The 15785-nt window shown below is 42.3% G+C and overlaps 1 protein-coding gene across 1 annotated transcript in view; it reads right to left on the bottom strand.

The window, feature by feature from the left end:
- Positions 1 to 15785, bottom strand: part of nbr1b (NBR1 autophagy cargo receptor b) — a 28094-nt gene that overhangs the window by 4666 nt on the left and 7643 nt on the right. Inside the window, exons 6-22 of the mRNA XM_030057599.1 lie at positions 14388 to 14465; positions 13823 to 14082; positions 12380 to 12505; positions 11220 to 11426; positions 9866 to 10025; positions 9494 to 9577; positions 9192 to 9377; positions 8091 to 8207; positions 7718 to 7793; positions 7109 to 7219; positions 6792 to 6962; positions 6048 to 6326; positions 4438 to 4648; positions 3130 to 3366; positions 2322 to 2395; positions 1694 to 1772; positions 955 to 1048 (exon numbers count right to left, since the gene is read on the bottom strand). Of these exons, the coding sequence (XP_029913459.1) occupies positions 955 to 1048; positions 1694 to 1772; positions 2322 to 2395; positions 3130 to 3366; positions 4438 to 4648; positions 6048 to 6326; positions 6792 to 6962; positions 7109 to 7219; positions 7718 to 7793; positions 8091 to 8207; positions 9192 to 9377; positions 9494 to 9577; positions 9866 to 10025; positions 11220 to 11426; positions 12380 to 12505; positions 13823 to 14082; positions 14388 to 14465 (2550 nt within the window). The remainder of the gene's footprint in view (positions 1 to 954; positions 1049 to 1693; positions 1773 to 2321; positions 2396 to 3129; positions 3367 to 4437; positions 4649 to 6047; positions 6327 to 6791; positions 6963 to 7108; positions 7220 to 7717; positions 7794 to 8090; positions 8208 to 9191; positions 9378 to 9493; positions 9578 to 9865; positions 10026 to 11219; positions 11427 to 12379; positions 12506 to 13822; positions 14083 to 14387; positions 14466 to 15785) is intronic.

Below are 15785 nucleotides of genomic sequence, written 5' to 3'. Positions count from 1 at the left end.
GTAATATCGGCAAATATCGTATCATTGCTCAAAGACTCAATATAATATTGTACCACGATGAAGCTTGTGATTGACACCCCTAGTCCTAGGTCGGCTGTAACTGATGTCAGACAAAAGTACCTCAGACCAAACAGCCTCAAACAAAACGGGCCTCAGGACCAGCTCTACTAGACCTAAGACATGACACCGCTGTTTTGTCTGAGGTCTGAGACCTGAATCTGAGGTCTGAGGATGTCTTAAATTATATATCGTGCACATACTTTATTGATAGGCGGGACCATGTGAACATTTTTTTTTATCCTTTAATTCACTGTACAAAAATGATTCTATGTACACAGCACTTTGCACAGAGGGCTAGGCGATATGGACAAAATCAAATATCACAATATTTTTGTCCAGGTATTTCAATATTAATATTATGACAAATTGTGGGGATGACCACTGGTGCTTTCATAAGACATTTACAAACAGGATTTTGGAGAAACAATCATTAATAATGTGGCAATGATGACCAAACAGCTAAAGACAAACATAAGAAAAGTTTGCACAGTCTGATAAGTTCAGAAAATTGCATCTCTTTAAAGTAGTAGCAGCCTTTAAGACCAGGAAAAGACAACACTTATGCCACATCATAATACGATACAATATCTAAAATCCCAGATGCTGTCTGGTCTTAAGGCTATGAAATGTTCTTTCATGCTGAGGCCAAATATTCTTAAAAGTGAATTTAAGACATCTGAAGACTTCTTTTTACTGCAGTACTGCGTCTGCACCGCAAATACTGCTGCTGTCTCCTCTTTTCTCGTTTGAGGCCCTTGATCAGTGAACAGGGCCTTGAAGTTGGGGTCTATTTTTACATCTGTTTATGATTTCATATTACATCTATGCCATTTCACAGCTGTCCACATTAGTGTGAGAGACAGAGAGCTGTTTCACAGTAACATGCGTGCTCACCTGTGTGGGTCCTTGTCCTGTGAACAGAGCCTTGTAGGCCGAGGCTGCGACTGACAGAGCTCCTTTCACCAGGCCGCCGGTGATGCCGGGGTGCCTGTCAAGTTTAATTCACAAATGTAAGATCCACCATGTGAAAACAGCGGCTGGCTTTCAATCCACTGTAGTATTGTTATACATTTTGATAGACCAAAATGGTTGAACAGAAATGGCAAATGTTAAAATGCCCTCAATTCTGCCAATAAAGATATACTGTGCAGATAAAAATGCATTTGATAAGAAAATACTGACAGAAAATGATGGAAAATGTCTTTGGATACTCCTGTCCTGACCAATTTTTTTTTTTTTTTTTTAAACTCTACTTATGTGATAGAAATACATGGGATTTGTGTTTTAGTTTGAGTGACATTTATAAAGTCTCCTTGAGAGTTGGATTTTTTAAAATGAAATGATACATGTTTGAAATGATAGATCTTAATAAGATAGCGTTAGTCAGCAGTACATAATTTTACCTTAATAAAAACTGATCATTAATAAGTTTGCTTTATAATTTTTTGATTTTTTTTTTTTTTTTTTTTTTTTTTTTTGACGTGGTAGTTTCTCAAGTTAATTCCGCTGTTTGGTAATTCTGCTGTTGTCTTCCATGCCACTGCATGGAAGCTGGTATGTGCACATATATGCATGGATGTGTGTGTGTGTGTGTGTGTGTGTGTGTGTGTGTGTGTGTGTGTATGCATGAGACCTGGGGTCCTCAGTGCTGTCTTCTTCTGTGCCTTCAGCAGCTTCAGTATCATGTGTCTGGGTTTTGCCAGAAACAGATCCTGGGAAAAACACACACAGAGACACACACACACACACACACACACACACACACACACACACACACACACACACTATTTTATCCTCCACTCCATCAAACTTTTCACTTTGTGTTTAATATATTACAAACAAAACTGACTGAATTAGACTGTGGACAATGCTGTAGATAAATGTTTACATCTAGTATTATAAGCCATCACATTAGGTCATATGCACTTTATTGTGTCCAAGCTATATACCATTACAAGAGCACATTTTCTCCACAGGAAATTACACAGTTTATCTTATCTCACCCTACAGTATCTAGGATTTGCTCCCATTACACACAAACAAAGGCAGACAGAGGCAGAGATGTGCAGCACAGACATGGAACAAACATCACATGGCAGCTTTACACAGCAGCACATGATGCCTCTAACAGTTTAAATCATTTAGTGAAGAAACCCTCTGGTACAGGATAACAAAAAGGGCTTATCACCTAACTCAGAAGATGTGTGTGTGTTTGTGTGTAATGTATGTGTGTGTGTGTGTGTGTGTGTGTGTGTGTTTACCATCCTCAGTCTGGTACAGTTTGGATTCCTCTGCAGCAGCAGTGTCGCTGTCTGTCTGTCCACTGCTCTCTGGACTGTGAACCAATAAACACAAAATTTAATTCTTGAACAAACCACACAAACGACAGTATACTGTAGTAAACAATGAACAATGAACAATTCAGCACGCTTCAGAAAGGCATCTTTAGGATTTAAAAAAAAAAAAAAATTGTTTTAATGCAACCTGGAATTTGACTTAAGACCAGTTGCAATTCAAGAAATGAAATAAGCACGTTGCTGTTTGAACATAGCTAATCACACTTCCAAAATCATAAATGGATAATTTGAGAAAAAGACAAATATGAGAAAATAGGCAAATTTCCACATCTGTGGGCGATAAAGATGACTTCTTTCTAAATAAAAACTGACATTACTACTGATCCTATTTAAATTTTTTGCTCAAACCACACAGTTCTCATTTCATTTGCCTCACTTTTCAACTCTGCATTTAGTGATATTTAATCCAGGCAAAGAATCAATCATCATATCTGAATCAAACTGAAAACAGATAAAAATATTACATACTGAAAAACATTAACACCTCAAATAAGTGTATTAAGATGTTATAATACCTCCTATGGCCTCAAGTTTAGACAATTTAGGGTTTTTTTTTCAGACTGATAAAGAATCTGTGGATGCCCTACAATTTTCAGAAATATAAACCCCGTGGTAGCATGATTTTAACAAGGGTAAAGTCCAAGGTAAAAACCAGGCCAGTGCTCATCACGCTGCAGATCCATCACCGGCGTGTCTTCATCAGCTCACTGACCTGGGTGTGAGGATGGCTTTAGGTGGTGCCACCACTTCAGGTGTCAGCGGCTCGTCGTCCAGCGTCTGGGAGGTGCACAGCATGTCGTTGGCACTGCTGCTCCCTGCGGCGGCCCCACTCTCCCCTCCCTCCCCTGGCTCACCCTCCAGCCTGCTGCAGCCCAGGCAGCCAGCAGAGGGGGCTTCTGGGTCGTTGGGGCTATCAGCGGGAACGTCGCCGGGCTGGGACAGGGCTGAACTGCAATGGGGAGAGGAAGACAGAGACAAGAGAGCGAGAGGGGAGGGAGAGAGAGATTATTTAAACCACTGCCCCACTTGTGCATACTCCCACTGGACAGTTCAATGCTTACTTGGGCTGCAACTACTGATTACAGTCATTATTTTCACTGTCAATTAACCTGCTGATTGTTTTTTTTTTTTTTTTATTTGTGAATTAATCATTTAGTTTATAGTGTCAAAAATAATGACCGATGCTCATAGGAAGTGATCAGAGCCCAAAGTGATGTCTTGCAAAAGCTTCCTTATTCTGACCAGCAGACAAATAACTAAAATTCTATGATGATAAGAGCAAAGTAAGACAATCTGAGCATTATAGTGATCTTGGAATCAAGCTGAATTCAATAAATGTTGGGTATTTGTACTTGATAAATGCACAATCAATTAATAATTGCAATTACAACACCCTCTGTAAGTCAACTGATCAATTAATCAACATTGTTCCAGCCTGGTTCTTTACAGGTTACAATAAATTCTGCTTTCAAAAAAAAAAAAAAAAAAAAAAAAAAAAAACATATCAGCAGCTAATTGCATTTTTAAGTGTGTGACAGCGCAATTTAGGACTACACACTCATCTTTACTGCTGCTTAGGTAGAGGTGGGTTGTTAGCTAGTTAGCTGGCCATACTCAGCAATCGTTGTCCTGTTGCTGCCACTTTCAATTTGTACTTGAGCTTGTAGAAGTTAGCATTAGTGCTGCCTTGTAGCTGCATGTTCACATTAACATTGGGTGCTTTGCTAAATTAGACTTTTTACTAGGTAGCTAGTAAACAGTACTATCACTACCTATGACAAAAACTGGTCCAGTGAGCTGAGGCTTTTCATGCTAAAACGTGCAGACAAGACAAGAGTACAGTGACTATCAAATGGAACCAGGGCCACAGCTTACACAACAAATTATTGGCTGATTTTTTTTAATCTATGCCTAATGAGGGAATCACTAAAGATACATTGTCCAATAGGTGTAGGCTGACATGGACATTTAGGTAACAGGTAAGTTTTTATTTCATATGCACTTTAAAAAGTGTGCACACCTGTACATGGACTCCCCTAGTGGCCGGCTGGTGTCAAAGCAATCGGGGAGGATGATGATGTAGTCCTCCGAGGAGGCCGAGGAAGAGCGACTCCTCCCCTCTCTCTTCTCCTCTCCCTCTTTCTCCTTCTCCTCCTCCTCTTCATCTTCCCCGCCATCCTTCCTCCTGGCGTCTACGCAGATGCTCTCGATGTCCGACTCCACGCCCTCATCTGTGTCGGGATCAGCTGATAAGTTTGACTCAGGTTCACAGAGGCATCGCTTTCAGGCAAAATGTATAGACTTTGATCTTGTTTTGCAAGCTGCTGCATGTAAACTCATCTTTTTTTGAGCTACATGAGTAAAAAAAAAAAGATAAAGTTGGGGCCAAAAGCTGCTCTGAATAAAAGCTAAGCTGAGAAGATTTATGTCCTCAGCTTTCACTTGTGCTCGTTGTGGTTTATCAGTTTCAGTCAGAATCAATAGAGTATCAGTTTTAATCAGGACCAGAATAGTTGGCTAACCATCAGTCAAAGTCCTTATGCATATGTTTAGCAAATACAGTATCTTCTGTGTAATTGATCCTGTTGCTATTACTGTGAAACACACACAGACAAACGCATCAACTATTAATGCGTCATTAATGATGACAAAAACAACGGCCCATTTCATCTGGTGTCAAGCAACCTGCATACAAACTGCATGTTTCACTGATCATGACACTGACTTCAGTGTTGACTGGAAGAGAAGATTGCACTTCAGCAGAATGTATGTCAGTGTAATTTCACTTGACAAGTTTCGGATGTGCTACTTTTTCACACTTTTTGAATACTGACTTCAATGTTCTTTGTTTCTTGCATCCAAAGCAATACAAAAACCCTAAATACCGCATGTTGTCATCCATCAACTGTTTGTCTGGCCACAGAACAAGTGGAGGTGTTCAGTGTCTCTGTCAAGGACACTTTGGCCTTGTTCAGACTACAGGCAAATCAGATTTCAAATCAGATCTTTACGACAGACTCTCTGCACTGTTACTTGCAAGAGATCAGATCAGATTTGTGTGTCCAGACATCAAAAACCTAACTGCATGGGCTGCGGTGGTAACGACGTTGCTGTGAGCTACTATGTTTGCTGGTGACATGACTTTCCAAAACAGAAACATGAGAAATGGAGATCCATCATGTCGCCCTACAAACAACAGTGCTGTGAGTTGCAGTGCAGAATTCGTCCATCACACTACCCAAACTCAGCAACGGAGGAGGCTAGTATACCTCGTGCTGCTGCTCAGCTGCTCTGGTGTACTTCTGTCACGCTGGCTATGATCTTGTGTGTGTGTTGCATTGCGAGTGATGCAAAAGACAGTTTGAAATTTGATAAGAGAGGCCAGAGCATCCAGACTGACACCCATCTGTGGAAATGTGATTGATTTCGCATTTCGAGCCACTTCCAAATGTGGATCTAATTTGCAAAAATTTGTTTTTTGACTGTCCAGTCAATCTGGATACAATATGGCAAAAAATAGATTTGGGCTGGCAGTCTCATCAAGGTCTAAGGCACTTCAGTTGCTGCAGGAATCAAACTCACAAAGTCTCTACCAGGCCACATTGTTGTAAAATGTGAAGATAAAGTCACCTGTGAGCCTGTGCTCCTGCAGCGTGGAGGCCCTGGGTGGAGCAGAGAGTGGGGCCTGGGCCAGGGCTGGGGCCGAGCTAGGCCCCGGGGCCGCAGCCACCGACAGAGGAGCCGGCAGCGAGGCCTTCAGTGGGGCTGGGAGAGAAGCCTTCAGGGTGGCTGGTGGTTTCAGGGGAGAGCCGGAGCTGCTCGGGCTGCTGTCTGGGCTCTTGTCCATTTTCACTGCTTTGCTCTTCGCGCAGGAAGAGGCGGAGCCACCCTGAGCAGCAGGGCGCACCACTGGGGGGAAGCAGGGAGCAGGGTGTGAGAATCACAAATGCTTTGCAGTGGTGTTATCCTGGTGCAGTGGAGATAGTGGAATCCACACACACAAATTTGATACTAAGGCGCATGAATACACAATCTGCTATGCAGCAAGGAGCTTGAAATGTCACAGCATTAGTGTTAAAAAATGCATGCACCTTGAATGCAGTGTGTGTGTACTTTCTCTTCTAAAAAGTTTCAAGACTAATTTTATCAGCATTTTTTTTTTGTTTTTTTTTTACTAAGAGAGCCAATAACTTTTCAGTGCTACCTGGAATTGCACTTTAATGGCTATTAAAAACCAAAATAAAGAAAAAAAAATGGTTAAACAGGACTGGATGAGAAAAAGAGCAGGAGGAACATGATGTCTGATTGTGCACAGTAAAGCAGATGAAAAGCAGCAGAATTCCTGGTATGGCGTTGTACATTACTGACTGATACCTGTCCCTAGGCGGGGCCCTCTCAGGGGGGCGTGGTCAGGGGCCTCCTCCAGGGTCAGGGAGCGAATTACAGTCTCACAAACAAACTGAGTCCCGCTAATGTCATCCTGCCCTTCCTCCTGGGCCGGGACTCCACCCCCTTCTGCTCCAGAGCCTGACCCCTGGGGTACGTCTGAGGAGAGGGAGTGGAGGCAGCATGAGCATGTTAACCTGTCACTCAGTACACCACAGCCTGCATCTGTGTCATACATATCGGCACAAATGATGAAAACACAATGAAAAATGTAAAAAAAAAAAAAATCTGGGGAACTGCATTACCCATAATGCTAGTGACAACCTCAGTCTCCTCCTGGATCAGCCCCAGAGACGGGCTGCTCTTGTCATGCAGGTGGCCATCATGGGGCAGAGGGGACATGCAGGGGGTCATATCTGCACGGAAAAAACACGGATGGATAGAGACAGTAAAACTTTTGAGGTCAGTCAGGTCTCCACAGTTACACCAGTACGTAAAATGTCATATATGTGGGGTCAGTATTGAGTGTTTGTTGAAAAGTGGTCATCAGTGATTCAGTGTCATGCTCCTCTGATATGATGGAGTTTTATTGTTCAGTGGTGGAAATCTAAATCTAAATGTGGCACAGAGGTTTTTTTCTTACAGAGGATGGAGACACATGCAACCACATCTCCAGTCTGGCTGTGGTGAAACTGACACTTCCATTTAATAAAATAAATAAATAAATAAATGAAAGCATGAACCTTTAGGGCTTTGTGAGGGACCCAAAGTAATGGGAAATGAGAAACTATTTCTTGCTCTGAATGCTGCTGACATTTGAAAAAAATGGATATTTCTGGAAGTTAAAGGATGAGTCACTGAAGCTACTGCTTAGGCATGGCAATGTTGGCTTGAAGCTGTAAGTGTTACTGTACCGGCAGGGGTGTTGTTTGGTACACTCTCCAACTCCTGGACTATGTTGATGTCCAGCAACTCAAAAGACAGCAGATCCTAAGAAATATACAACAACAGAGAGAGTGTGGGAGTGAGAGAGAAAGAGAGAGAGAGAGAGAGAGAGAGAGAGAGAGAGAGAGAGAGAGAGAGAAAAGCAAATACATCAGGATTTGTAGCTCACTAAGATTGACATCTAATGGCAATGAAAAGTATTGCAAGCTATATGGAACTTTTTTGGTTTTCTTCAGAGGAGTAAAACAATCTACCAATGGGAGGTGATAATCCCACTTGGGATTATCTCATCGCACTGACAGATTTGTGGGGAGATTTTTTTGCAGAGTAAAAGTACATTACCTGTGCAGTGAGCAGGTCAACAGATGGAATGTAGTATTCCTCTTGGTCCACTGACAACAGAGGTTGGTCCCTAGAAGCTGCAGTAGCTTTTCCATCCTTAGCCACTGGGTTTTTGCCCTGTAGATAGAAGAGCATAATATTAAACAAGTTAACAGTGAGCAGACTAGGATGTCTCCCAAAATTGGCGCAAGTCAGCCTGAGTGTATTTTTTTAATTGTCATTTGTGTCTGACACATTGCTTCTTGAAACCTTTGGTTCTGGGCCAATATGGAAGTGTTCAATTCCCAAACGTTCATGAAATTTGACACACTGAGCGTGAAGCTTCGGGCTGCACTGGCCTGGCGATGGGCTGCTCATTTTTAGGTTACAAATGCCAGACCCTACAGTCAAAAACCATCATTCCCCGAGGTTTTGTTCAAAACAGGTCAACAGAGGCCCCAAAATTGTGCGCAATGGCTGGGTAGACAGAGCCCAGTCCATAGTCCCTGCCCCAGTCTTCAGTCATGTCACCCAGTAATTTCATTTAGAGTTAAAGGCACATCCCAAGTGTGAAACAGACGACTTTCCACCCTGTTTGCATTGTTTATTTATTCATTTGTACATATATGTGAATGTATTCATGCACTGTGATTATTCTTGAGTATCCTGTTTAGTTTGTCCCGTGCTAGGATAATTGTAAAATCTCCTGACTTTTTCCACTTCTTTCCATAACTAGAATGTCCTAAAATGTTGGAATGCCATGCTCTATATAAACATGTATTTTTCCTTAATCAAAATTTTATCTATACTATTTTAACATTTGGTGAACAACTAGTTACTGTTTTTTGTTTGTTTGTTTGTTTTAAATTAAGGCCAATTCCGTGTTATTCCATGATTTGTTCTAATAATATATCAAATTTCCTGACTTTCCATGTCTAGAAGAGCCTTTTTGGACTTTCCATAAATTCCATGACTCTTGGAACCCTGTTTATTACTTACATCCGTGTGTGAAATCATGGAATACTTGTGTTGACAGGATGGATGGATGATTGAAAGCAAGAATACCATGGCCTGTTCCATGGTCAAACTGTGGTTTTCATTCATTCTTCCATTCACTCTTACCTGCGGTGTGACACAGGGGGACACCAGAATCCCATCAGCCATCATGGCGGCTGGAGCCAGGGGGTCGACCACGATGCTGCACCAGACCCTCGGCCCGAACTGCTCCCCACCATGGGCCAGACGCCAGTGGGACGTGTAGGATCCCTCCACACCGGGAGCACACAGCGCCACACTCACCACGCCAACCTGGACACACAGGAAGAGCTGCGATTGGTGCCTGCAGGCCTGGGAGGGTGTGGTTTGAGGGACTTTTCCAACAGCAGAATAAAAGTAAAACTTAAAGTCTAATCATGTCATCTGACCTGTCCTGGCTGGAGAAAGGGAACGGACACTTCTCTCCAACGGTCCCCAGATCCCACTGCCAGGTTCCCCCACATGAACTTCAACTATACAGGGAAAACACGGCAAAGTCAAATAGTTACAAATCAGTGCAAAGTACGAAGGTCATAAGTCATAAGTTATACTCCCAAGGATAACTGTGCTCAATTTATTTTTTTTTAATACCCTTTTCACTTGTGTCTTTTCATCTTTGTAGAAGCACTTTGTATTATTGATGAGAAAAGTACTACATAGATAAAGTTATTATAGGTATTATCATTATTTAAAAAGTGAGAGCATTAACAGTTTGTAATCCTCTATTACACAGTAGATTAGGATACAGCAGAGTGCTTTACCTTAGTATCAGCGCTCCAGCTGATGGTTCCAGTGTTCCTCATCTTCCAGTACTTTATGAACTTGGTCCCAGGTCGGAGCCTGGTTCCATCAGGGAGGTTTTCATCCAGAAACACAGCCGTCATGGCTGGGACCACCAGTGGACAGGGACGCTTCGGACGCCTGGGCCAAGAGGAAGGAAGAGCTCAATTACAGCAATGAACTTGAAAGGAAAGGTGTGTGTGCCTGCATTAATACTCTATACCAGTGTTTCCCAAATACTGGGTCGCGACCCACATGTGGGTCACATGAGATTTTATTTGGGTCGCCAAATAAATTTGTAGTATTTCTTCCATGTCCAGTCTAGCCTATTTAAGATCTATATCTGCAGTACACCTTTTAGCCACATGAGGGAGCTTGTTGTTATTTTTTTAATTATTTTTTTTAAACCATACTCGCACTTTCCGCTCAGATCACCAATAGTGTGTTTCTGCCATATTTTCGCCGTAATTCGTGCGCAGCCAGCCACAATGGATGCTTGGCTGATCAAAAAGAGAGCCCCGGATAAAGACACTACTACCCAAACTACCACATCCGAGGGAAGCCGGGGTAAAGCTGAACGTGCACTGACCTCGGCGGGGAAAACAAAACAGAAAAAAGACCAGACTGACACACTGACACTGCTAGCCAAACTACCGTCCGTGATGGAGGCCAGCCTGAGGGTGAAGTCAACCCTGCAACTGGTCTCATTCAGCCCGCAAGTGACGGCACAGGCGTTGGGGAATCAGGTGATGAGCCTCCCACTAAGAAGAGAAAATCTGTGGCAAGGCCATACAAAGACTATTTTTTGAAATATGGCTTTTACCTATTCAAGATGAGGTGATGTGGAAATGGCACTAAAAATGGCCAGAAATGGCAATTTATGTACAAGTTCGCTCTTGTGATTTATAGATAAAGCCTACATTGTGATTTGGGTCGCAGTGGTTTGTCATTTTTAAAAAATGAGTCCCCAGAAAAAAAGTTTGGGAAACACTGCTCTATACAGTGCTATCATCACAGAATTACCCACCCTGCAAATACTCTGAATTACTACCAAAACAAACACTGCAAGTTGTTCTTTCAAAGATGTAATCTGAAAGCAAATGTGAAATGTAATGTAACGCAAAACCTGTGTCCCAATCAACTGTTTGCCGTATTGTTTATCGTTTGTACTGTCTGACATAAAACCCTTAGCACATATATGTCATCACATTTAACCACTACTACTACTAGTAGAATCCCCCTGACCTTTTGCAATGTTGGCATTATGCTTCATCCATTGAGACACAGAGACACATGCGAGTAAATATGAAATTATTATTTTTCCCAATAACTTACTCGGGGCTGTTGTGCTGGGTGGCACGGGGCTGCAGCAGGACAGGGGAGGAGCTTCCGTCACGGTGGGAGGAGCTCCACTGTAAACCCCTCCTCTCCATCCTCAGCTGCTTCCTGATCTCTTTGACCTCGGCCTTTAACTGGCGTTTCTCCGCTTTGAGCCGCTGCTTCTCCGCTTTCCGGAAGCTGCGGTCACCTCGCCTGTAGAACCTGATGCAAACATGCCGAGATGAAGATGAAGGCAAAGACAAGGACTGAAATTAACAGTATATCTACTTGAAAATACTAGATGTAAGAAAGAAAGAACATTATATGCAGGATCTGTGCCATGCAAGTCTGAATCATTTCAGTGCAAACTCAAAAGGGACTTTATATTATATTTGTATCAAGCACTCACTTTTTAAAACTTTTTAAACAGAACTTTTGATCACATTTTGCTGTTATGGACCCAGTTTTTTCCATTGGATCAGAGATATCTTTTGGAGGTGTTATGTTTAAGGTTGAGATAAAAACAACTGATATAGTGATACATCGTGACAAACTCTGTGCTCATGCATGTATCACTACAGATGGTCCAGTATCGATACAGCAGTGAGTGCCTTGACAGCAGTCTTGAAAATCCACTCATAAAGGCACTCATTGCACGATGCACAAACGAGTCAACAGGTGGCAGCAAGTCTCATTTCAAAGCAACATGCAAACATGAAGGAGGAGAAAGTCCCTCCACCACCGGCAAAACTGAAGGCAAAAATATGGGAGCATTTTGTTTTTTTGCAAACACAACACAGTTGGGATTTGGACATGACTCGTACTACGCAGGATGTGTGCTTAAAGCCAGGTGAATATGCTTGAATATGATTTCAATTAGATCTTAATTATATTCATGATCAGGATGCTTAGCCTTACCTATATACTTCCCATAGGCCCTAATGCTACTTGGTAAGAAATAAGCTGCTCCAGTTTTTGTCAAGTATTACAGTAAAAAATTAAAAGCAAAGGGATTCAATTAAAACCAAACAAGGCAGATACGAAAAGAGAAGAAGGTGATTTAGAATTACTGCACTTTAGAAGGACATTTTAGTCTGTGGTTTAATCAGCTTTAATCCCTGTTTGGGAAACCTAAGACAGTAAAGCAAGATTAAAGTGAACATTTGGTGTCCTACCTGCTATGGTCCGGAGCAGGTGATCCGTGCTCCGGAATGGACAGAGGGGTCCGGGCTCTTACCAGGTTGTGACTGGGATCATGAGAGAAACTGCAGGGCTCACACAGAGTGCAGGACGTACACACACTGAGGAAGGAGAGAAAACAGAGGGGAGAGAGATGAGAGGACAGATGGAGGAAAGATAGGAAAGAGAGTTATCAGCTACCTACAGAACTGACACTACAGTATGATAAATTTAACTGTCTTGCATTTACCGCAATACAGGGTAGATAGACAGCCAGACAGGCAGATAGGGAGACAGACAGACAAACAGACAGATATTTAATAGGAAAAGTAGACAGTGCATACAGACATTGAAGAGAACAAGAGCAGAAAAAAGCAAAGCTGATTCAAATTCACCTACCGTCTTTGCAAAGTGTAGTAGGTAGTCCTTAAAAAACCTTTAACACTAGAAATGTATAAAACCTAACTGTCCCGATCACCGTGTACAGAAAGAGTCTGTGTACTGACAGTTACTGTGCAATTCAAGATGTGTCCATGGCTTTATAAAAAAAATCAGACAGAAAGGGAAAGAGAAAGCAGCTGGGTCACACTGCTCTAGTAAACAGAAACTAACTATGCTTATCTGTATTGTTTCTTTTGTACATCATGTTTTCTGCTGTTCATTTCCCCTCTGCCACGATGGAGATAAGGTTTCCCATTGTGAAGCTTCCAGGCCAAAATTGGCCGTACATTTTTTGGGGGAATTTTTATCCCAAAGTTTTCTATATCTTTTTATCTCTTTAGTGTGACAAGGTATTGTAGATTTTTGGATAGACTTTATCAACATCTAGTCTTTGAGAAAAAAAATTAAAGACCACAAGTTTAAATTTAATGGCCAAAGCTATAAAATTCTTCACATACATAGTGTTGTCATCAACTGACAACTGACATCAATACTAGTTCAATCTTTCAATGCATTCACTATATGTGCTCTGTAAGCCCATATTCCATTTCAATATTGACTCAATCAGATGCATATGAGTGGACTGGAATAGTCTGAAGAGGAAGTAGAATAAGAAGCAGAAGAACCAGTTGAAGTAGAAGGAGAAGAAGATTATGAGGAAGGACTTGGAATACAGAAATCCCACTTCATCAAAACTGGATGAAAAACTGGTTCCAGGAGAAAAATATGGCACTACTTCACTTACAGAGATGAAAAAACAAACATGTAACACCTGTGAAGTTTGCTACGATGTTTGTTACAAAATGAAAATGCCAAACTCAAAATCTTTACACTCCCCTGCTGAAAAAATAAACACAGTTTAGTGTTGGAGGTGAGAGACTAGAAAATGGACAAAGTTCAGGAAACATTTCCCCTCATCGAATATTTCTCGTCTTTTTTTCTTGACTACTCTCTAGAGCCAACTTAAAATTCACCACTTAGCCTGCGATGTCACTTACCTGCACTGGTAGCCTCCTCCGGTGGTCTGGCCCCTGCAGGAGGAACAGGGCGGGGTGGAGGAGGAGGAGGGAGCTCCGGGCAGTGTGGAGGATGACACCTCCGGGACCTGCTGGGCCTCTGCTCCTCCTGCTGCCTCCCCTCTGCCGCCTCCTCCTCCTCCTCCACCTGATCCTCCACCCAGAGGCTTGTGGATGCAGCACTGGCCGGAGAACTCCCGGCAGATCTTCTCCACTGCCTCCCTAACTACCTGGTCCTTGAACTGAGGAGGTAAAGAAGATGAAAGCAGAGGCAGGAAAGCACGAAAAACAAGTGCAATGGAGAGGAGGAAGATGAAAGAGAGAAAGGGGGAGGTGGTGGCAAGGGAGCAGAAAGGAGAGACAAACAAGGGATTAGTGACAGAGAGTAGCAGACAGCCATTTCTTGTATGAAAAAGTCAGATTATTACTCTATGTTTACATTGCTGCTACTGACCTCAATTCATAGTATGGACATGTATTCTAGTTCTCTTAGGGAAAACAACATGTTTGTTGAAAGACATCATCATCTCCATTACACCACACTAACCTTCTCCATATAGGAGGTGAACCAGGCAGGAGGAGTCTTGTCTTCTTCTTTTGTTCCTTTTAATTCCTTCATGATTACCTTGGGAAAAGAATGACATAAATAATATGAGAGAGCGGTTTCTGTATGTCCATTTACTCACACTTATAGCAAATGCTACGCTAAACAGACCAAAGCTTTAAATTATAACAATATTTCATCAACAGCTTCATTCCATAGCTATCATTGTCAGAAAATTACAATAACACCACCACCACCACCGTGCTGAAGTCTTAAAGTCTCTGGACGGTGCAGAGGCAAACAGCGATGGTATTTTAAGCACTTTATTGATTTTGATGCATCAAGAGAGAGAACAAGCCAGCCTACGAACAAACATCAGCCCTCTCTGCCTGGCTGAGGCCAGCCCGTCTATTATGTGCTCTTTTCCTTTTCCATAGCAGGAGTTGCTGCTCTTTTCTCTGTCTGTTATATGTGCTCTGCCAGCCAAGACCAGCACATAATCAATGCTTTCCGAGCTGTTGGACGAGGCACAGGTAGACAGACAAATAATATGCATCAGAGAGCATTTTAAAATGCAGTCATCTTTCATGTCCTGTGATTTTTTTCCCCCTTGAACTAGAATTTAGACCTTCTGCCTGCTAAGAACAAAGTGCAAGAGCTGCCTTAGATGTCAAATCTTAGACTTCTGAACAATAATAGCACAAAAGTTGGACACATTGTTTCTATGCATGTACATTAGAGTGTGGATACCCGACTCAGGACCATCAGGACCCACCAGGACCCGAAAAGTTGGGCCAGGTTCGGACAAAAATTTAGAAATTATATTCGGATTTGTGTTGGCAACTTCAGGTGGTAAATATAACCTAGAGATGGAGGACAAGCAAAATCTCCAGCTTAGGTCGGGTTTGGACAAACATATGAGGCCCGATCCACACTGTAATGTACATGCAGGTGAAAGTGTCCTCCCCTTCAGTACTTTAATCAAATATTAAGTATTCAGTTTTTGAATTGTTTTCTGTAAAGCACCTTGTGACAACTCTGTTTCTTATGGTTATTCCAGACTGTTTAAAAAAAGATCACACATTGGCTCCGGTAGTATGAAGGAACCCAAGTACAACCTGGGAAGACTGGAAGCCTGGATGTGCTACACTAGATCCGTCACATATCTTCACATATCCAAGACGAAGCTGAGGGGGTGATTCCATACAGCTGGACCAAGTCCGACAGTTCCTACAACCCCTGTACTGGGCTGACAGGAACTGCCACATGATTTCACATGAATTCAGGTCCTGAGCCAAGGCATGCTGTCCTTCGGAGAGGTGGCAGATAAGTCACGAATGTGGGTCAGTGCCTTTTCTTTTGGACTTTACCTTCAAAACCACCCGCGCTACCAAACCTGGA

This window comes from Myripristis murdjan, chromosome 8 (genome assembly GCF_902150065.1).
Source record: "Myripristis murdjan chromosome 8, fMyrMur1.1, whole genome shotgun sequence".
Classification (NCBI taxonomy): Eukaryota; Metazoa; Chordata; class Actinopteri; order Holocentriformes; family Holocentridae; genus Myripristis; species Myripristis murdjan.
The sequence above is the reverse complement of the archived record's forward strand: the minus strand, read 5'-3'. Positions and strand labels throughout refer to the sequence as shown.